The sequence below is a fragment of the Lynx rufus genome, unplaced genomic scaffold (genome assembly GCF_022079265.1).
Source record: "Lynx rufus isolate CCGP_SWC_20201006 ecotype Redwood Valley unplaced genomic scaffold, mLynRuf1.p SCAF_4, whole genome shotgun sequence".
Classification (NCBI taxonomy): Eukaryota; Metazoa; Chordata; class Mammalia; order Carnivora; family Felidae; genus Lynx; species Lynx rufus.
This window is the reverse complement of record NW_025814856.1, coordinates 7423306-7443920: the sequence shown is the minus strand read 5'-3', so window position 1 is coordinate 7443920 and position 20615 is coordinate 7423306. Positions and strand designations below refer to the sequence as shown.

Sequence of the window (20615 nt, the reverse complement as noted above, 5' to 3'; positions counted from 1 at the left end):
CCCGTCGGAAGAGGATAGAAAACGGACCCGGTGCCGGATGTTGCTGTCCGGTCTGAGCGGGGCCGCGCAGGCGCAGAGAGTCTGGGCCACGCCGCCCGAGGGAGCCTCAGGTGAGGGGGGCGGGGTGCACCTGTGGGGCGGGGGCGGCGAGTTCAACACCCCCCCCTCCCCCCGGCGGCTCGGTGCCCTTAGCTGCCAGGCTGGGCTCGGTGCTGAGGGATAGACATCGGTGGGGTGAGGGAAGGCACCGCATTAATTGGGTTGGGGGCGGGGGTCATTGGCTTCTGTCCTCAGAGCGGGATGCGGTGACGCCCCTGGGTGACTATGGCAGCGGCCGACGAGCTGGCCTTCCACGGTAAGTGCGGCCGCGACCTGGCCCGAGCTCCTACTCCCTCCGCCGGCCGGAACCTCCCACCCAGGATCTGATTGCCGTGTAATCTGAATCCCCAGTCAGCTGTGAACCCTGACCCCGACCTGACACCCATTCCTGACTCGAACCCCGCTCCAACCCTGAACTCAGATCTCAAAGCAAAGCTTCTCTCCCAGACTTGACCCCATCCCAGCACCAGGCTTAAGTTGTAGGCGTGCGAGATCACACCTTCTAACTCCCGCCAAATTTAGGAAGCTGGGACGTAGTTGGAGGGAAGGGTTAGGTGGCCCCGGTTGGGAGTCTTGGCCCCCAGATGAGCAATGGGCCAAACCAGACTGCCCTGAAGCCTAAAACCTGCCTGTGGCTCGTATTCCTTCTCGACAGAGTTCGAGGAAGCCTCTAATCTGCTGGCCGAGACCCCAGATGCGGTCACTACCAGCGGAAGTGGTCAGCTGACCCCACAGGGGCACGTGGCTGTGGCTGTGGACTCAGGTGGTAGCTATGGAGCCGAGGAAGAGGTCGAAGAGAGCGACAAGACAGCGGTGAGTCACAAAAGTGCCCGTGCCCTGCCTCCGTCCAGCCCCGCCCCCAACCTCTGCCCAGGCTGTAAGGGCAGCCACTGAAAGCCTGTGCCGCGCGCAGCTCCTGCAGGAGAAGCAGCAGCCTGGATTCTGGACCTTTGGCTACTATCAGAGTTTCTTTGACGTGGACACGTGCCAGGTCAGGCCCTGGAAGCTGGCGGGATGGGGCTTGGAGTCATAATGGGGTCCAGTCACTGTTCACTGAGCCCTCCCTGTGCAGCCGAGTGCCGGTAATGCCCGGGTGGGAGGTCACGAGTTCCCCCCCCCCACCCAGGCTGGTAGATGTAACTGTGGTGCGGTGTAAGGATTATGGGGTGATTGGGGCTCCTGTGAACACACGCTCTGACGGGCTAGAGTAGGGCCCCTTGGAGAAAGTGAGGAATGGGTTTAAGGCCTCGAGGAGAAGGAAGACTGAACTGGGTAGAGTGATGGGAAGCCTGTGTCCTAGGCACAGGGAGCGGCAGATACAGAGGACCCAAGGTGAGGGAAGGCACGAACTGCCACAGGAGCTGTCACTTGATCTGGCTGGAGAGGGTGAGATGGGGACAGGCAGGCAGAAGCCAGATCACAAAGGGCTCGTGTGCCGTGCTGAATTTGGGTCTTATCCTGAGGGTGCTGGGAAGTCGAGGAAAGGTTTAGAGCAGGAGAGGAATGGGTGGAATCAGCAGACCTGGTGCAAAGAAGATAGGTCAGAGGTGCCAGGGAGGGAGATGATAAGTCTGGGGTGCAGGGCAGGTCACAGAGTGGAGAGAGATGTAGGCAGGAGGAGGCCAAGAACTTGAGTGTCCCCGGGCTGGGAGGGGAGGCAGTGAGACAGGCAGTTGAGGGCAGCCAAGCTGAGAGGAGGGAGCAGCGGAGAGAAGGACGGCAGGCCCGGAAGGGTCCTTCAGAGTGGCAGCACGCAGTGGGTATGGAGGCTGGCCGGGGGAAGGGGCTCCAGCCCATCCAACCCCGGGGGAACATCTGAGCCCTTTCAGGCAGAGGGATGGGGAGTCGGCAAGGAAGGAGCCTCTAAGGGCTGGGCAGGAGCTTGGGGGGTAAGGGCCCCATGCAGGCTTCCATTCTGCACCTCACCTTGTCCCTAGGTCCTGGACCGAATCAAAGGCTCGCTGCTGCCCCGGCCTGGCCACAACTTTGTACGGCACCGTCTACGGAATCGGCCGGATCTGTACGGTGAGTGGTGGTGTGCATTCAGCTTGATCATTCCTTCGGCGTGGGTGGACTGAGTACCAGTCTCTGGAACGCAGCTGAGGGGAAGGCAGAGGTGCTCCCGGAGAGCGGGAAACACACATTCTGTGTGGGGAGACAGACCTGCAAAAGGCTCCCCAGGGCGGTGAGGCTTGGAAGAACAGTGGATGCTTTACAGCACGAACGTTGCTGTCTTGCGTGGGTTGGTCAGGGAAGGAAGGCCCCTGAGGAGGAGAGAATGGGCCTTGTTCGGGTTGGGGAGACCTAGGGGAAGAAGATTCCAGAAGGGAGCGTAAGGCCTGTGGTGGGAACATGCCTGAACTGCAGGGCAGTATTGTCCGCGGAGCAGAGTGAGCTGCGCGAGGTCTCGGAGGTGACAGGCTTCAGAGGCTGCGGGGAGAAGGAGTCTCGGTTAAGGGCTCATAGGCTTCCTCTGGCCGCTGCGGGGGGGCAAGGGCAGGTGCCAGGAGGCCGGGGAGGTGGTGAGTGCCGTGGCCCAAGTGTGGGATGGTGGGGCCGGGCCCCCGGTGGAGGGCAGTGGTTGGACTGTGGAATGTGTCTCAGAGGTGGAGCCGACAAGATTTGCTGGCGCACCAGATGCGGGGTGGGAGGAGACACGCAACGATGGCGCCTAGATTTTCGCCGGAACCACTAGAGGGATGGATCTGTCAGTCAGTGACTGGAAACGCTGGGCGGGTTTGAGGGGAGAGCCCAAGTGTGCCAGGCTGGAGTTGGGCGATGCCTAGATGTGCAGCATGTGGAAATGTTGATAAGCCTATAGTTCAGGGCACAGACCCGGATTTGAAGCCAGCTGGGGAGTCGTTAGCCTAGAGGTGACATAAGGCCCTGAGGGCGGACAAGATCACGCAAGGGGTGAACACAGATGGAGACGAATGGCTAAGGACCGGGCCCCAGCCGGGTCCCTGTTCTTAAAGGGATCGGGGGCTACAGAGGTTGAGGAATTGCCAGGGAGGTGACGCGGAAGCCAGGAGCATGGAGTCCTGCCTAGAAAGCACACGTGGGGTGTTTCCAGAAGGGAGAGAGCAGCTACGGCAAAGGCTGCCGGAAGGTCAAGAGGAGGGACCGAGCCAGCACCCGATGCAGCCACCGCAGGTCATCGCTGGTGGCCTGTGGACGAGTCCGGTTGATGGAGTCGGGGGGGGGGGGTGCGGGTAGCTCAGAGCTTGGCAAGAAGCTTGGGTCCTAGCACAGTCGACACGCGACAAGTCACCTGTCCCGGAAGAGCTGGGCCCCTCACCGTGCCCTGCCCACAGGCCCCTTCTGGATCTGTGCCACACTGGCTTTCGTCCTGGCCGTCACTGGCAACCTGACGCTGGTGCTGGCCCAGAGGAGGGACCCCTCCATCCACTACAGCCCCCAGTTCCACAAGGGTAAGTGGAAAGGGCAAGGCCTAGCCCCGGGCAGGGCTGGGAGTGCCGTGGGGCCCGGAGCTGGGGGGGAGGGGGCGGTGGTGACTGCCTGCCCTGCCCCGTGCCCCGCAGTGACCGTGGCCGGCGTCACCATCTACTGCTACGTCTGGCTGGTGCCGCTGGCGCTGTGGGGCTTCCTGAGGTGGCGGAAGCGTGTCCGGGAGCGCGTGGGGCCTTACACCTTCCTGGAGACCGTGTGCGTCTATGGCTACTCCCTCTTCGTCTTCATCCCCACCGTGGTAAGTGTGGCCCGGGGATGGCGGCGGGCGCCGTGGGGACGGCCCGGTAGCCAGCTGCCTGTGTCACCCCCAGGTCCTGTGGCTCATCCCTGTCCCGTGGCTGCAGTGGCTGTTTGGGGCGCTGGCCCTGGCCCTGTCAGCCGCTAGCCTGGTGTTCACCCTCTGGCCTGTTGTCCGAGAGGACACCCGGTTGGTGGCCGCCGTGCTGCTCTCCACGGTCGTGCTGCTCCACGCCCTTCTGGCCACGGGCTGTAAGGTATGGGGGTGGGCGGGCGGGAGGCCGGGCCTGGGGTCGGGGCGTCACCGGCCCCCACCGGCGCTGACCCGGGGGGGCTTCGGTTCAGTTTTACTTCTTCCAGCCGCTGCCCCTGGAGCCCCTGGCCCCTCCACCCCAGGCCACGTCTCTGCCCCTAAACCTGCTGCCGCCGCCCACCCCAAGGTCCCAGGTGACCTAGGAGGGCCCGAGCCGCAGGTAAGCACCAGTTTCCGGCCGTGACTGAGGGGTCTTCCCGCCTCTCCTCCTCGACGGAGGCCTCACCGGGCTGGCTGGTCTTAGGAGTCTCTCTCTCTCAGGCTCCACACGAGGGGACGCCTCCGCCTGCCCTGCCCCTCACACGAGGACTGAAGGCCCCCTTGACACCTCGAGATCGCTCTGCTACTTTCCAGACTTTTCTTACAAAGCAAACACTTTTATTTTCTATGCAAAGGTGATTCAGAGAATTTATATAAAGGTGGGAAAGGGGCAGCCAAGCAGGGAGCTTCCGGTGTGGCCGTCGCCCCACGGGCTGCCCGCTAGGCCTCTGCTTTCCCTGGGGGGACGGTCGGGAGAGCAAAGGGGGCCACCCCCACCTCAGCTGTGCCTGCCCTTCCCGGGGTGCCCGGTCAGCAGGTCCTGGGGCCTCCTCACCTGAGCTCCACCACGGCCAAGTTTGGAGGGGTTAGAAACGGGGCGGGGGAGCAGAAGTAGAAGAAAATGGCCTGTGCTGAAACATACATTTCCTCGTTTATTTTTTTTGTTTTTTGGGGGGTGGGGGGGGTGGGGAGAGGTCCCTGCAAGGCCCCTTCCCAGGCTAGGGAGGGACCACAATGCCATCATAGTAAGAGGGACTGGAGCATCTACAAATGTGGGGGGAAACACACAGGCCTAATGTGAGCTACAAGGGAAAAGGACGCCTTCCACGACCGAGCCTCGAGGTCTCTCAGGTCTGCCCCGAGCGGCTGATGGTGGCCCTTTCCTCCAGGCCTGGGGCCCACGGGGCCACCTGCTCTAGCTCTCGGCAGGGGTGGGCGAGGGGACCTGCAGGGGCTCGGGGACAGGACAGCAGCAAGAGGCAGGGGCCGAGGACGGAGGGCCTTCCCGACAGCCGGGGTGGGTTGTACATTCAAGTGTGAGGTGAACCCTTTGGTGGGAGGGGGCCTCGGGTCTCCAGAGGCCTGGCCCCACCCCTGTCCCGAAGACTCGGCAGGGCTGCCCCTCACCACTGAGCCTCTGAGTGGGGGAGAGGGGCTGCTGGCTCGGCCCGGCCGGCCTGGTTTCTCAGAGGGTCTGTGGATTGACACTGGTTCTTCTCGTAAAAAAATAAAATTAAAAAAAGCAGCATGTCACGCCCATTGTGACCAAGGCCTGGTAGTAGAAGGGGAGGCCCCGCCCAGTCAGGACCGCCTTCCCCCTGGAGACAGGCAGGGGCGGGGGGGGGGGGGCCGGCGCCGAGGGACCCGTTGGGGGGTGGGGGGTGCGCAGCTGCTCCCCCGACCTCCCCGCCAGGCCTGCAGCTGTTAGGCCCGGACACGCCTGTTACGGAGGATGTCAAACCCAGGTCAGGGTGGAGGGCAGGAGGGGGAAACGGGGCTCCCACGACATGATCTCGTGTAAAATACGGCAGCGACACACGCTCGGGGCCAAGATGTGGGTGGGCGGTGGAGTGGGGGCGGCGGCGGCGATGTCGTGTAAAAAAGTGTCCGAGTTCCCATAGCAAAGAGGGCCGTGACCGGGTGTTTGGGCTTCTCCGGTACAGGGGTGAAAGCCGCCCAGGCAGGGGGGTGGGTGGGCAGGGTCTTCATTTGGTTTCCTGGTGCTGTCAGTCTGTTCCACGCTGGAGGGGCCTAGCTCCCGTAGTGCATGGTGTTGGTCGGGATGGACATGGGCGAGGCCATCGAGATGGCGGGGCCGCCCATGGTGAACTGGCTGTTGACCGCGTAGTGGGCACTGGAGCCGCCGCCGCCGCTGCCCTGGGCGCCGGAGGACCCTGTGGGGCGGGCGCGGGCACTGAGAGGCCAGCTCCGCCCCCTCGCCCGCCCAGACCCGCAGCAGAGGCAGAGAGAGAGAGAGCAGGCGAGAGGGCAGGCGGGTGGCCCGGGGGTCCGCACACTCACACCCGCGGGACCCCGCTCCCGCCGCCCGCCGTTACCTTGGACAATCCCCGTGCTCATTATGGAGCCCATCCGGGAGTGGGTGTGATTGACAATCCCCGTGTTGGCTGCGCGGCAAGAGGGAGGGAGGAAGGAAGGGAGACGGCGTCACCGCCCCCGGCCCGGCCCGGCCCACACTCTCGTCACTGGGGTGTGGGCAGGGTGGGCACAGCGGCTGCAGAGCGAGGCAGAGAGGAACGGAACAGAGGGCCTCCGCCAGGAGCCCCAGGAAGAGGAAAAGGTGACGTCGAGACACCGCGGCGCAGAAAGCCCGAGCGCGCAGACGTTCCTGGACGCCGCCCCTCGTTGCCTCCGGACCCCGGGGGACACTCACCTAAAGGAATCAGGTTGTTGTGGCCCACGCTGGAGCCGCCGGCAATAACACTGCTCAGGTCGTAGGCGGTCGGCATCCCTGCGCGCAGAGAGGGAGAGGTCAGGGCCTGGGCGACAGGGTCTCTGCCCCCGGGGGGCCCCACCGCCGGCCTCTCCCACGCGGGGCTGCTCACCAGCCACGGCCATCCCGCTGCTGAGGTTGTAGGTGCTGCCCGTGTTCCACATGTTCTCCGAGGGGGACGTGTAGTGGGAGCCGGGTGGGGGCGAGGGCGTCGTGCCTGTGTATCTGCAGCAGACAGACCCGGGCGCGGGGGTGAGAGGCTGCGGGCCAGGAGGGGCGCCCCGCATTCAGGCCGAGGGCTGATCCTACCTGAAGAAGGGGTTTTTCAGATCCAGGAGGTTACTGGATTTGGAGCCCGTCTGGTCTACCTGGGCCACAATACTGATGTCATAGCTCTGTCTGCAGAGAGGGCAGGGGAGGGACAGCCATGAGCTGGCTGGGTAGAGGAACCCCTGCCTCCCCCAGCCCCAGGTGGCAGCTCACACCTTTTGTTGGCAATAAGCAGACATGTCCCTGAGAGCGTGTCCCCGGCCTTGGCGAACAGTGGTGACTGGAACAGGCACCGGACCTGGTACCAGTGGGTCAGGGGCTCCGTCGGGGCCGTGGACAGCCACACTGTCATTCTGTCAAGCAAGGACAGGCATACGCTTGACCAGGCTGGAGCCACTACCCTGTGCACCTTGAGCTCTACACGGGCACCTCTGATGGGTGCCCCGGGGGCCTGGAGCCAAGACAGGCTGGCTGCCCAGGCGTCCCAGGCACAGGCCCGCGCACACATACAGATCCACAGGGGGCCCGCTCACCCTGGTGTCTGCGCCGAGAGACAGAGACCAGGTTCCGTGAAGGACAGCCACCGAGTGCAGGGTAGACACTCCCTCCCACAACAGTCTCTGGCTCAAAGGTGAGACCTCACTGCCTTTCAGAGGGGCCAGGGAACCTAGTCCCCTAGGCCTAGTCCTTCCTCCTAGTCCCCAGGCAGCCTTCCGAGGCAGCCAGGCCTGGGGGTCACTGCAGGAAGTCCTGGGGCCGGGACAGCGGGGAGAGCGCGGCCTGCTCCGGTTGTACTCACATGGAGCCGATGAAGGCGACATCGAACCAGAAAGCCAGACCGTGAACTAGCCCGGAATGCAGCATGTGGAATTTGAATGGGATTTCTATCCTGGAAGGCAAAGGGCAATGATTACTGGGCAAGTCAAACAGGCTGCCGACAGAGGGGGGTGGCTGGGGGCGGTGTCCTGGGGCCCCTGCGTGCCCACCGCCCTGGGGCAGGATGCCTGAGGGCGTCTGTGGTGGCCCTAGACTCCAGCAGGAACCGGGCTCAGGAGGAGGGGCACGGGTGCCGGTACCTGTGCAAATCTCCTTCTTTGGCTTCTAAGAAGTTCACCGTGTACTTGACAGACTTGGCCATCAGGATCCGGATGTCGAACGTATCCTGGGAGAGACCACAGCAGGACTTGGCTTCAGGCACGGAGGCCAGGCGGGAAGGGGAGAGCTGTGCCCCTCTCCCTGTCTGGCCGTGGCCTCGAGGCCGTTCGGCTAAGCCCACTTCGCCCTCCCTTCTTAGACATGTTGGGGGAGGATGAAGCGGTACGCCACCGTGGAGGGCAGCGAGGCGACAGCCCTCAAAATCACCACCTTTCACGGGCATTAAAGACTCGTTCTGAGAATTTAACCTACGGATCCACGTGCACGTTTGCAAGCTCACACGCGTAATTAGGTTGTCTAGAGTAGAGACACATTCTGGAAACCATCTCGTTAAACCACCAACGTGCCATCCGTAAAAGACTGTGTGAGAACTAACGAAAGAACGAAGAAAGAACAGACGGGGAAAGATCTCCGAGATAAACCGCTAGTTAAAAAGCAAGCTGGAGAACTACGTGCTCACGTCCACACCCAGCTATGACGAAGGCTTTTCATCAGACTAACACTCTGGGGAAGAACTGTGTGAGCTGAATAAAATACACAGGAAAACTACAGCCTGGTTTGAAAGCACTGAAGAGTCCCCAGAGCAGCCACGGCTTTGGGAGCCCACATCCTAGAGAGAAGGGAGATGTGTTTTGGCCTGTGCCTTTCCCCTTGGGGCAGGACCTTTCGGCAGCCTCCCTGGGTGGGGAAAGCAAAACGGAGGCTCAGGGTTACCAAGGCAGCTAGGATTCAAGAGGTCAAGATACGAAACAAATGGGAATTTCTACAAGGGAAATGTAGAAACAGGTGGATGTTCTACATGCAGTTTCACTTTGTGGCATTTGCCAATTCCTGAGCTGTGTGGAGGGGCGGGGCTCAGAGACAAAGAAACAAAGCAGAAAGCCACTTATAAGACACTGAAAAAGTAAGAAAAGGCTCGGGTGCATACTGGTGCTGGGAGGGTGGGACGAGGGACCCCGCCCGCCATGGGGCACCCACCGTGGTTACATGGAGACCACTGCAGGCGAGGCCCTAAAGCAGCAGTTCTCCAAATGTAGTCTCTTCCAGAGCACTCCCAAGGTCAAAGCTATTTTCATAATACTAAGATGTTTTCTGCCTTTTTCTTGTTTTCACTCACCTGTGATAAACACAACCGATTGAACACAGAAGCAGAATCCAACTGTCTTCTATGAAGCCAGACATTAAAGAGACTTGCAAACTAAAAAATCCCAACTGTTCTCGCTGAAAAGTTTTGGAAAATAGTTTTTTTTTCCCTTAAAAATGCTATTTATGGTAACCTGTAATGAGCTTATTGTTATTTTTTTTTTATTTAAAAAAAAAATTTTTTTTTTTTACGTTTATTTATTTTTGAGACAGAGAGAGACAGAGCATGAACGGGGGAGGGTCAGAGAGAGGGAGACACAGAATCTGAAACAGGCTCCAGGCCCTGAGCTGTCAGCACAGAGCCCGATGTGGGGCTCGAACTCATGGACTGCGAGATCATGACCTGAGCCAAAGTCGGACGCCCAACCGACTGAGCCACCCAGGCGCCCCGAGCTTATTGTTATTTTTAAATAAATATGTATTTTTTAATTTCTTGGGCTTAATTTTTAATACCAAGAGATATTGGCAGTATATCAATAGCTAAAACACTAACAAAAGCTCTTTGGGATCCTCCATTTTTAAGAATGTAAACAGGCTAAAAAAATGTAAAACAGGTCACTGAGACCCAAAATGCTTGAAAGCCACTGCCTGTCTTACAGGGAAAGCTAGAAGTAGACCAGCAAAGTCAAGTCTGAAAAGCAGCCTCTAAATATATCAAGTGCCTGGGGGGTGGGAGGGAGGGGAGGGTGGGTGATGGGTATTGAGGAGGGCACCTTTTGGGATGAGCACTGGGTGTTGTATGGAAACCAATTTGTCAATAAATTTCATATATATAAAAAATAAATAAATAAATAAATATATCAAGTGCCTTATAGGACCAAGGTGATCTATCTATATATGGCTAACCGCCTGAAGAAAAACAAATACTTCTATAATTTTTCATGCTGGTATCCAATGACCAGGCACACCAAGAAACAGAACAAGAGAATGAGGACCAAAAACTAAGAGAATATAAACAAAAAACAAATACACTGAACACCCAGATAGTGAAAGTGACCAAAGATTTACAGTATGTACAAGAAAAAAGGTAGAAAAAAATGTATTTCAGAGAACTAAAATAAAAAAAAATAAGCAAAATGAGATCCTAGTACTGAAATTAAGAATTAGAAAATCAGCTTAAATGGCAAAGAGAAGATTAGAACTGGAAGATGGATCAGTAGGAAATGTGAAAATGGAGCAAACAGAGAAAAAAGGATGGAAGGAGAAAGAGAATGGGGCAGAGGTAGTGCTTAAAAAGACAGTGCCCAAGAGTCTCCAAAAACTAGTGAAAGACATCAAGTGCGGGGAAATAATGTAACCTTATTAATGCAAAAAATAACAAAACAGTTTAAAAGAACATTCAGGATAAAGGGAAAAAGATGACAAATTTAGACCCACAAAGCTCAGTAATTACATTAAATGTAAAATGGTCTCAATGTTGTAATTGAAAGACAAAAATAAAAGGTCAATCTGACTAAAAAACAAATGCAAAATACATGCTGCTTACATGAGACAAACGTTAAGTAATAAGGACACAAAAAGGTTGAAAGTAGAAAGAAAAAAACATACTGTACAAAGATTAACCAAAAGAAGGCAAGAGTAGCTAAACTACTATCAGGAAAAAGAAAAAAAAAAACATTTTAGGCCAACCTGTACTACTTGAGGAAAAAAAAGGAACCCTTTTTATAGTGATAAAAGGATCAATGCAACAGGAAGATACAACAGTCCTAAATCTGTATGCACCTAATAACACAACGCCAAAAAACATAAAGCCAAAATTCAGAAATGGAAAAAGAAATCTACAATCAGTGATAGGAAAAGCAGATCCCAACCTCCCCCCGCCCCCCGCCCCATTTCAGTAGAGGTAGGCAAGATTTGACCAATATGATTAACTAACGTGACCTAATTCTTAATACAACATTCTTCTCAACTGATAAACATATTTTTTTCAAGTACAGAGAAAACATTAACCAAAAGAGATCACATAGTGGGCATGAAGCAACTGTCAACAAATTTCAAAGGACTGAAATCATACAGTGTATGTTCTCTGAACACAGAAATAAACTAGTTTGCTGATTATGCTATATTTTGAGAGAAAAAAAAAGACTATATATATGTGTGTGTGTGTGTGTGTGTGTGTGTGTGTATTTGTATATGCACATTTAGATATAAAATTTCTGAGAATATATCTAAGAAATACTGTTTGCCTGTAGGCTTTCAGTTTATACTTTTATGATTTTTGAACCATGGGTCTATATATCAGTTCAAAAATCTCAATTAACATCAATCAAAATCAGTTCACCAAGAATCAATTCATCTAACAGCAGTTTGCATGTATTGCACGCTTACTGTGTGTTAAAGCACTCTACACGCATTGCCACTTTATTCCCAACAACCCCTGTGTGAGAGCTCTGTGTAGCAGCAAAAGCAAGAGCTCAGAGAGGGGCGGCGGCTTTCCTAGGGCTGCAGAGCTTGTACAAGACCTAACAGGAAAGCCCATGCCCCCCTCTTGTCACCCCAGAGGAGGGCCACGCCTAGTGCCAACTGTGATAATGCCCCACTTACCACCACAGGCTGCCGGAAATACTCGTCCACTGCAGCGCCTCGGAGGGCTGACAGGTCCACTCCATGGAAGGATGGCTGGTACCTGCAGAAAGCCCCCATTCCCACAGCAAGGTTACCAGTAGCAGGAGAGACAGGTGGGGCAGGCTGCCTTCTCTCCCAGCTGGCCCTCAACCAGCCCAAGTCTTTCGGGTCCTACTGAGGATGCGGAAAAAAAGAGAAGCGGGGCCGTCCCTGAGAAGGCAGGACACCCAGGTCACACTCACCAGAAGTTGGCCTTGGTGAACTGCTCCATGTAGAGCTGTTCATCCGTGAAGGGTGCCAGATGGACGTCACCAATGGTGGGGAACATGTTTCCTGGGGGTGGGGGGCAGGGAGGGGTGCTGACGTCAGGGTGGAACATCCCAAAGCGCCTGGCAGAGCTTCCAAATGGCCCCTGGATCCCCAAGCCCGGGACTTCCCAGCCTCTCATTCATTCACTTGTGCATTCGTGCGACACAAAGATATGGAGCACCGTCTCTGCCACCGGCCAAGATGAGCACTTGACGTGCACGGTCTCGTGAAACTTGGCCGGCCAGCCAGGGAAGCAGGAAGGCCTGTCCTTGTGTTCCGTTACCAGGGCTGGGGGGTGGGAAGGCACCTGCCAAAGCCTCGGGGGGTAAGCAAGTGGTGCCTGGGGTGCAGCCAGGCCTCCGGGTCCCTGCTCAGCCAGCCAGGCGGGGCCTCTCGAGTGCTGCTGTCCACGGACAGGTGCGCAGCCAGGGAGAGCGAAGCAGAGCACTCTGGACAGGGCGAAGGCAAGCCCTAGAACATGCCGTCCGCGCCTCAGATGAGGCTAGAGGCTGGGTGGGGGGGTTCAGCTGAATCTCGGCCTCTGGCAAACAGGTGAGCCGCTTGGCCACCCTGGTCTGGCACGTGGGCTGACACGGGAAGGGGGGTTGGCCGCGGTCCTCCCTCCGTGTGACTCCACAAACAGACAGAGGAGTCCCAGTCAGTGGCAGAGAGGGCCAGGGCTTGGGAGGCCCCACCCCCCTGGGGTAGTCTAGGGCCCCAGGTCACCTGGCCTCCAGATGTGGGCCTCCCTCCCTCCTTCCATGCAGGAGAGGGGGGCCCTGAGGCACTGGCAGGGATCTGCCTCCTCTTCCAGCCAGAAGCCTCAGCTACAGCCACCGGGATGGGGCGGGGAGATGCCCGACTTTGGCCCGGAGGCCACACTCCAGGCCACGTGGCCAGGAGGAGACTGCCAGCCCCCAAGGGCGTTACGGGAAAGTGCCCCTGCTCCGGAGGCACCTAAACGTATGCGGCTGGAGAGAGGATTCCCTTCAATCCACTGAAGAGCATGTTGGGATGGATGAAGACACGCAGGCCGGGGGCAGGAGGGCAGTGCGGCCGGCCCGGCCCGCAGCCTCGTCACGGGCGGGCTGCCCGCCGGAGCCTGACGCCCCCTCTGTGCTCGTGCCCCATGAGGAGGAGCCCGTTCCGCTGGGGCACCACCCCCGGCTAGCTCAGTCTATCCTACAGGACAGGAAGGGAGGAGAGGGGGTCCAGGACACCAGCACCTCCCCCCCCCCCGCCCCCGCAGGCAGCCTGGCTTCCCACACGCGCGCCCGTAACACAGCCCCCAGCGGCGGGAGTACGGCCTGAGGCCAGTCCCTGCAGCCCAGACCCAGGGAGGCCAGAGGACCAAAGCGGGTGTTTCCCCCACAGAACCACCCATCCCCTGGCCCCCACGAGGCCTGCCAGTCCACCAGCTTCCCGTGTTCTGTCCCACGGCTGCTGCCCTGGCCAGGGTCCCCCTGTGCCACACACACCCACACGTGCACACAACCCCTCGCTTGCACAGAGATACTCAAAACACACACACAAACCATGAACGGAAACAGAAATACCAGCAGACGTTCCAGGCCGTGCACATAAACCCCAGGGACATGCGTAAGTATGAACAGCCTGCGACCCAGGTGTGCGGACAGGCAGGCACAGCGACACAGACAGGAGGCCACAGAAGGGCAGGCCAGACAGCGGCTCCCTGACGCTCGAGAACCCCCAGCCCACTCTCTCACACACACGAACTCCCTCCTTCGTCTCCCTGGCTCGGCGGAGCTCGGGGGCCTGTCACGCCAGGATGAGGTCTGTGGCGCCAGGAATGAAGACGGAAGGCTGGCTCCTCGGGAAGGTGCCCAGCACAGAGTACCTTCTGCACCTGCCACAACCCCCACTCCCAGCTAGATACCGTCCCCGCGACACAGGACCTAAGACAGCAGAGGCGGCCCGGAGGCTGTCCGGGGGCAGGGCAGGCGGAGGTCTGGCCCCGCACCCCTGCAGCCACGGCCGGCGGGGGTGGGCAAGGGACTGGGGGTAAAGGCCCGGATGCCCCCGGCACCCCAGGCTGCCAAGGCAGGCAGGCAGGGCACAGAATCACAATGGTACCAACTGAGCAGCAGCCAGGGGCCCTGCGGCGGGACCCCCTGTGGCAGCCACCTGCGCCGGCAAGGACACTCACCCCCCGGCCTCAGGTATTTCTTGGCGTGGAGGTAGCTCTCGAGCATGCGCTCGTTGAAGAGCATGTAGCCCATGGGCTCCGAGATGATGATGTCCACCTGCTCGGGGAGCGAGACTTCCTCCACCTTCCCAGGGATGACCACGATGCGCTCAGTGAGGTTGTTACTCTTCACCAAGACCTGCGGGCGCGTGGGGGGGCGGGGGGCCCAGAGGCGTCATGGGGGTCCCCGCACCCAGCCACACCATGAGTCGTCACCAGACCCTTCCTCTCGGGGGCAGGCTTCCACCCACGCACGGCCACCAAACCCCCGCCTCTCTCGTCAGCGTTCCAGCCACAGCCACTGCCAGCCACTGCCCGTGAGTAGCTCACGGCAACCTCAGCCCTCTCTCGGGGCCTTTCCTGCCGCGGCTCCCTGGTCCCCCGATGTCACCTCCACCCTTCGAGGACAACAGCCGATGGGAGTAGGCAGGACGAGGAGGCTTTGCTACAGCCACCAAAGCTAAACTCGGACACACCCTCCAACCCGGGGACTCCAGTGCTAAGAACGTGTCCTACACACGTCACCGCACACAAGAGGGGACAGAGCGTGGGGGGTTCAGCAGAGCACGTGTTTGCACTGCAAAGACCGAAGCGGCCCGAAGGTCGATGACAGCCCAGCTGCATCTAAACGGACAACGGTCCCCGGGGCGAAGGGATGCCTGGCAGCCACTCGAGAGGGTGAGGGAGCTCTTTACGTGGGGACACGGACAGTCCCAGGCACGCGGCACGGGGGGCCGGAGCACGGCAACGTGGCAGTGTGCGGTCAGAGGACGCAGGCTGGCTTTCGGAGCCCCGGGGCGGCCCTGAGAGCCCCCCCCCAACAGGTCTCCCTCGCTCCAGAGTGGGGGGCCAGGCAGTTGGGAGGCGGGGTGGGGGAGGGAGGTAGCCTCGCAGTTAACCCTTCGCAGCGTTTCGGTTCTGAACCTCGTGAACGAAGGTTTCAACGCACGGAAAACGAAAACGAGGAAACGACAGCATAAACGAAAGGAAAGCTTGCTGTTACCCACACTCCACAGAGGCGGGGAGTGGGGCTCGGAGCGGGGCCGCGATCCCACCCTGGTCCGTGTGACCGCACAAGCTGCCCCCCGGGGGCAAGAGGCCGTCCCCCCTCTGAAGAGCTCCGAGCTGGCTCCGACCCCGTCACGGAGGGCACACACCGCCTCCCGTCCAGCAAGCCCGTCGACCCCGTGGTTCCGGGAGACAAGAGACCAGAACAGAGAAGCGCTGCACCCGGGCTCCCCGGATGTGGGGGTCAAGTCTCCCAGCGGGGCCAGCGTCCCCAGGCCGGAACAGAGCTCGAGGACAAGCTGGGGTCCCCGTGGGCCGCTCACCTCTGCGTGCTGGGCCATGGTGCTGGCCTCCACCGCGTAGATCTTCCTCGCCCCGGCCTGGGCGGCGAAAAACGAGAGGATGCCAGAGCCACAGCCCACGTCCAGAACGATCTGGAGGAGGAAGGGGGCAGTGAGAAGCGGACACTAGCGAAGCGAGGGTGATCCTAACGGATGTGCACGTCCCCCGGCGCTCGCTCCCCGCAGGACCCTCCCTGCCGAGTGTGCTCCGTGCCCTTCGGCCCGCATCCCAGCAACACAGGCCGGCCGCCCCCGGGGCTGGAGCACGCGGGCGCCCCGAACTGGAGTCCGAAGGCAGCAGAGCAGGATTTCTGAAGTCTGCTAGGATGTTAAGACCATTACACGCCCTCAGGGCGGATTCAGGAAGGAACGGTTCGGGCAACGATCAGTCTACGCAGGCAGCGCAGGCAGCGTGGACGACTCCAGGCACGCCTATAGCTTCTCTGGGGGTGAGCACTCACTAAGTGCAGCCAGGAGCCCCTCTTTCTTTTTAGTCACGAGTCTATGCTACTCGGTAACAGTAAAAAGATTTTAAAAGCGACTAAGAAAATAACCAGACAAGTGACAGTACATCCGCGTGACTTACTGGCCTGTCCCAAGACCTCTCGTTATGGGGGGGAAAGGTTTTCTGCAGGAGGAGTACACAGAATAAGATCCTATTTTAGGGGCGCCTGGGTGGCGCAGTCGGTTACGCGTCCGACTTCAGCCAGGTCACGATCTCGCGGTCCGTGAGTTCGAGCCCCGCGTCGGGCTCTGGGCTGATGGCTCGGAGCCTGGAGCCTGTTTCCGATTCTGTGTCTCCCTCTCTCTCTGCCCCTCCCCCGTTCATGTTCTGTCTCTCTCTGTCCCAAAAATAAATAAAAAACGTTGAAAAAAAAAATTAAAAAAAAAAAAAAGAATAAGATCCTATTTTGTAAATTCGTTAATTAATCAATTCTAGATTATATACGCCGATGCACGCATAGGGGAAAATGTGGAAAAAACCCTTACTGTTGGCTCTGGAGGTGAATGACAGAGGCTTTTCGCGCCTACTGGGTTTTCACAAAAAGTAGACTTTGCTCTTGTAATCCGAAAAAATTAAAGATGAAATCAACGAGCAAAGAAAAACACAACTAGAGACAACCGACAGAGCGCGGGGGACCTGGAGCCTGGGCAGAGGGGCCCTGGGGAGGGGGGAGGAAAGCAGCCGCTCCCCTGGCCAGGCCCGCTCACCTTGTCCTTGAAGTCCGTGTGGTTCTGCAGGATGGCGCGCTGGTAGGTGCCTGTCCGCACGTAGTCCTGCATCATGTTCTGCTGCTGGGACAGGTAGCCGTAAAACTGGAACAGAGACACGCCAATGGCACAGGGCACGCGGCGGCACAGACGACCGTGGCCCTGGCTGGCCCTGCGACACAGGAGGGCCCACCGTGGGCGCAAACCTCCCTTGGGAGGCTGCACCCCCTCTACCGACCCAGACCCCGCTGGCAGCTGCCGGCCGCTCCGGGAAAGGGAGTGGGAAGCCTCAGGCAGCCCCCAGGAGGGTCACCGCCACCATCACCGTGGCCAACGTGTGCAGCCGGGTGCTGCCCAGACCTGGGAGCCACCCAGGAGAAGTCAAGATTTGCCACAGGAGGGGTTCTGGGATTGGGGGCCGCCTGCCCCATCTTAGGGTCCCCAACGAAGCAGAGGTGTAGAACAGACAGAACCCTAGAACTCAGAGCGCCAGGCGGGTGAGGTGCTGCGGGGTCTCTCTGTAAGACAACGGGCGATCGGGAGGCAGCGTGGCACCTGGGCAGGGGCACAGGCTTTGGCATCAGGCAGACCTGGCTTCCCATCTTGGCTCTGTTGCATAATAGCTGTGTGACTTGGAGCAAGTCACTTAACCTCTCTGAGCCTCAGTTTTCTCATCTGTAAAATGGGGACAATAATAGTACTTACCTCCTAGGGTTGTTGGGAGGGTCAATGCATCTGCAAGGTGTAAAAGCGCTCAGACCAATGCCTGTTCGGTACGTGATAACTGTGCTACTGTTACTCAAAACGCCTGTGAACCTGAGCTTCACCTGCACTCAATTCCTCCAGCAACCCTCCTAGGCAGACCCTGGCATCTCCGTTTCACAGATGAGGAAACTGAGGCCCAGCAGGCGAAGGAAACCTGCCCGAGGCTACGTGGCTAGTAAGGGGCAGAGCCAGGACGAGAACCCAGGTGGGCCTGCCCTTTGCTGCCCACCCGGTGGCGGCAGCCTGGTCGGGGGTGACGCGTACCCACCTGGAAATACTGCACGGCGGAGGACTCCTCTGTGCGCTCGCTGAACACCGACCGCTCCAGGGTGTGGCCCCGACAGGTTTTCAGGATGTTATAGAAGGAACAGAAGTCTGGAAGGGGGAGGCCAGGTCATCGGTGGGCATCTCGGGGGTGGGGTTCCATCTACGTGCACACCCCGACTCTCCTAGTTTGAGCATGCGTGTTTGGTGATCTCTTTGTCCCCAAACCAGTGCTGAAATTCACGAAGAAGGGCAGCCAAACCCTGCCTCTTGGTGGCCGGCACGAGGCCGGGATTTTGCAGTCGGGGGCGGGGAGCGTGTGTGTGTGCTCTGAGCGGCCGGTGGGGCCGAAGAGCCCGGCCGAAGCCTCTCGGGAGGACACGCGCCCGCTGAGCCAGGGTCAAACCTCACAGACTGGTCCGAGCCCAGGAACCGCAAGCACCCCTACAGGGTCTGTGTGGGGCCGACTGGGAGGGTGTGGGCGGCTACCCAGCAGTAAATGTATTTAACAACCTGAACTATACACGTAAAAATGGTTAAGAGGGTAAATTTTGTCATGCGTATTTTAACCCAGTGCCTTAAAAGTAGAGCAGATTTCTAAGGCAAGCTCTTAAAAAATTAAAATCTGCAGTTTGGGAAGCTGAAAAAGTCCTGGAGGCGGATGGGGGCGACAACGGTGGGAGCTCGCGCGGTGCCCCCGGGCTCTACGCCCAGAAAGGGTTAAGACGTTAAATGTCTGTTATGTGTACTTTACCTCCATTTAAAAAACTGGTGGAATTAAAAGGGAAAAAAGCCAACTATAAATATTCATGGAGTCGGAAAAGACTAGATTGACACCAGCTCCCACTGCTCACCCCTGGGGTGGTGTTTTAAACACCGACTTCGGGTGATTTACGTAAGTAAAGAAAGAAATGGGGCGTAAGACTGCCTCCTGCGGTGGAGGGGGTCAGTCACCTGGCTCCTTCCACCCCATCCGGCTTCCTCTTCCACCGGGGGCGGGGGCGGCACCGGGACTGCTGCGGGGGTGGGGTGGGGGGCTGGCGGCAGAGGGCGGGCAGCTTCTCCACCTCGACTCTCCCAGCCCGGCCACCAGGATCACCGACATCACCTGCGGTGACCAGGCCTGGCTGCTGCACCAGTAAGCGGTCTCCAGCCCCAGGCGCCCCACCACCTCGGCTGCTGACCTCCACCTGAGCCACCAGCAGTCGCCTGGGGCTCTAAAAACCCTCCTCGGGAACCGGAAACCGCCTGCATCCACTCGGATCCCGGAGCAGGGTCCGCACAGAACCCTCCCGTGGCTTCGCTACGCGCTCGGAACAGAGCTCTGCCTGCCTCGGCTTCCGTCTCGCTCCCATCCTCCGCTGCCCCCAGACTCGCCCCCAGGCTCCACCAGGAGACCTGGGGTGCACCCAGGCCAGGTGGTCAGGACAGGCCTCTTGCAGGAAGGGAGGTAAGAGCTGAGCCCAGGAGGACCCAAACGATTCGGCAAGGGAAGGTCTGGGGAGGAGCGTTCCAGGCAGAGAGAATGTCCTCTTCCCGCGAACGTATCTCCGCATGGGAATAATTTCTGCTGGCGCCCTGGGACAGACGGATGGGCCGTGACCGAACAGGGCTCCGGGTCCCCCGCCAGCCACGGCTGACGGATCTCCGGCCGTGTGCCGCCAGGACGGAAGGGACACGTACCATTGGGAGTGGCGAACTGGATGAGGACGCTGTTGCAGCCCAGGGTGATTATGAAGGACTGCTTGCCCACGCGGCTGCACTCTGTCTCTCGGGACACCGAGCACTTAAACACACACACGTCTTCGTCTGCAAGAGGAGAGAGGGCAGCATGAGCCAAAGGGTCCCGGGGCCGGCCGAGCAAGGCTCCCCGGGGGCTAAGTTTGTTCGAGTCATGTCCCCGCCACCGCCACCCCCGCTCCTCACAGCCCCCAGGTTCTTCTGAGGCTCCATAAAACCCGCCCCGGGCCCACTGCCGCGTGTGCCCCGCCTGCCCAGCCCACGCTGAGGAAGAGGGGACGGCCGATCGGGCGGCAGTGACACAGGACAAAGCATGTCGAGTGGAGAGGACCGCTGTCCACAGAGCGACCGAGGCCGAGGGTGGGGGTGGGGGGAGGCCAGGCGCCGTGGGGCCGAGCAAGACACCGGGGCCCGGGGGCACCTCTGCCAGGACCTTCCCTCACGGAGCGCCTCCTGGTGCCCAGGCCCCCGCTCACCCGATGGGCGCTGAGGTGGGAAGAGGGCCGAGAGCAGGGCCACTCTGGCAGGGTCGGGGGGCTACGGGAACCCAGCTGAGCGAGTCTGGCATTGATTCGCCAATGCCCCCGTCACACGGGGAGATCACCGGCTCTCCCAGCTGGCAGGGGCGGGTGGGAGCCAAGCCAGAATGCCCGGGGGCGCCTCTGCTTGAGCCTGAGCCCTTCCCTCTTGGATTCGGGCGGCGCAGCGAGTCTAAGCGGGGCCCTGGGAGCCGGACGGCCCGGGTTCGTGTCCCACACGCACCACTCAGTGTGTGATTCGTGCACGTCACTTAGCCTCTCTGAGCCTCGGTTTTCTCATCTGCCTAATGGGGCTGACGGTGGGGCAGGCACAGGGCCCGGCACACGGCGAGCACGGCATCCACGAGCCGCCACTAATTACTGTTACCGCTCGTTCCTTCGCCTTCAAACGGTGAAACTTTGCGTCACCAGAAACAGGCCGAACCGACACGCCCGGGAGGCCCTGGTGTGGTGCGGCGGGACAGACACGGCATCTGTGTAGCATTCT

The 20615-nt window shown here is 59.3% G+C and overlaps 2 protein-coding genes across 5 annotated transcripts in view; one reads left to right on the top strand and one right to left on the bottom strand.

The window, feature by feature from the left end:
* Positions 1-5: 5 nt before the first annotated feature.
* Positions 6-5408, top strand: YIPF2 (Yip1 domain family member 2). Of its 3 annotated transcripts, XM_047095733.1 has the most exons (10): positions 35-110; positions 295-355; positions 755-912; positions 1013-1090; positions 2037-2124; positions 3414-3530; positions 3642-3808; positions 3882-4064; positions 4153-4280; positions 4382-5408. In XM_047095733.1, exons 2-9 carry the CDS (start codon positions 325-327, stop codon positions 4261-4263), a joined length of 933 nt encoding a protein of 310 aa, XP_046951689.1. In that variant the 5' UTR covers positions 35-110; positions 295-324; the 3' UTR covers positions 4264-4280; positions 4382-5408. The 3 variants fall into 3 exon arrangements, with proteins under 3 accessions (XP_046951688.1, XP_046951689.1, XP_046951690.1); XM_047095732.1 differs by lacking the exon at positions 295-355 and having other exon boundaries at positions 6-110; XM_047095734.1 differs by lacking the exon at positions 35-110 and having other exon boundaries at positions 137-355.
* Positions 4812-20615, bottom strand: part of CARM1 (coactivator associated arginine methyltransferase 1) — a 39339-nt gene continuing 23535 nt past the window's right edge. The window contains exons 2-16 of one of the 2 annotated variants that reach the window (XM_047095730.1): positions 19533-19658; positions 17854-17960; positions 16821-16925; positions 15591-15701; positions 14221-14398; positions 11987-12077; positions 11724-11805; positions 7958-8043; positions 7681-7770; positions 7097-7234; positions 6921-7010; positions 6724-6836; positions 6552-6629; positions 6217-6285; positions 4812-6054 (exon numbers count right to left, since the gene is read on the bottom strand). In XM_047095730.1, the coding sequence (XP_046951686.1) occupies positions 5912-6054; positions 6217-6285; positions 6552-6629; positions 6724-6836; positions 6921-7010; positions 7097-7234; positions 7681-7770; positions 7958-8043; positions 11724-11805; positions 11987-12077; positions 14221-14398; positions 15591-15701; positions 16821-16925; positions 17854-17960; positions 19533-19658 (1607 nt within the window). In that variant the 3' untranslated portion in view covers positions 4812-5911. The remainder of the gene's footprint in view (positions 6055-6216; positions 6286-6551; positions 6630-6723; positions 6837-6920; positions 7011-7096; positions 7235-7680; positions 7771-7957; positions 8044-11723; positions 11806-11986; positions 12078-14220; positions 14399-15590; positions 15702-16820; positions 16926-17853; positions 17961-19532; positions 19659-20615) is intronic. The other variant, XM_047095731.1, reaches the window with a different exon arrangement.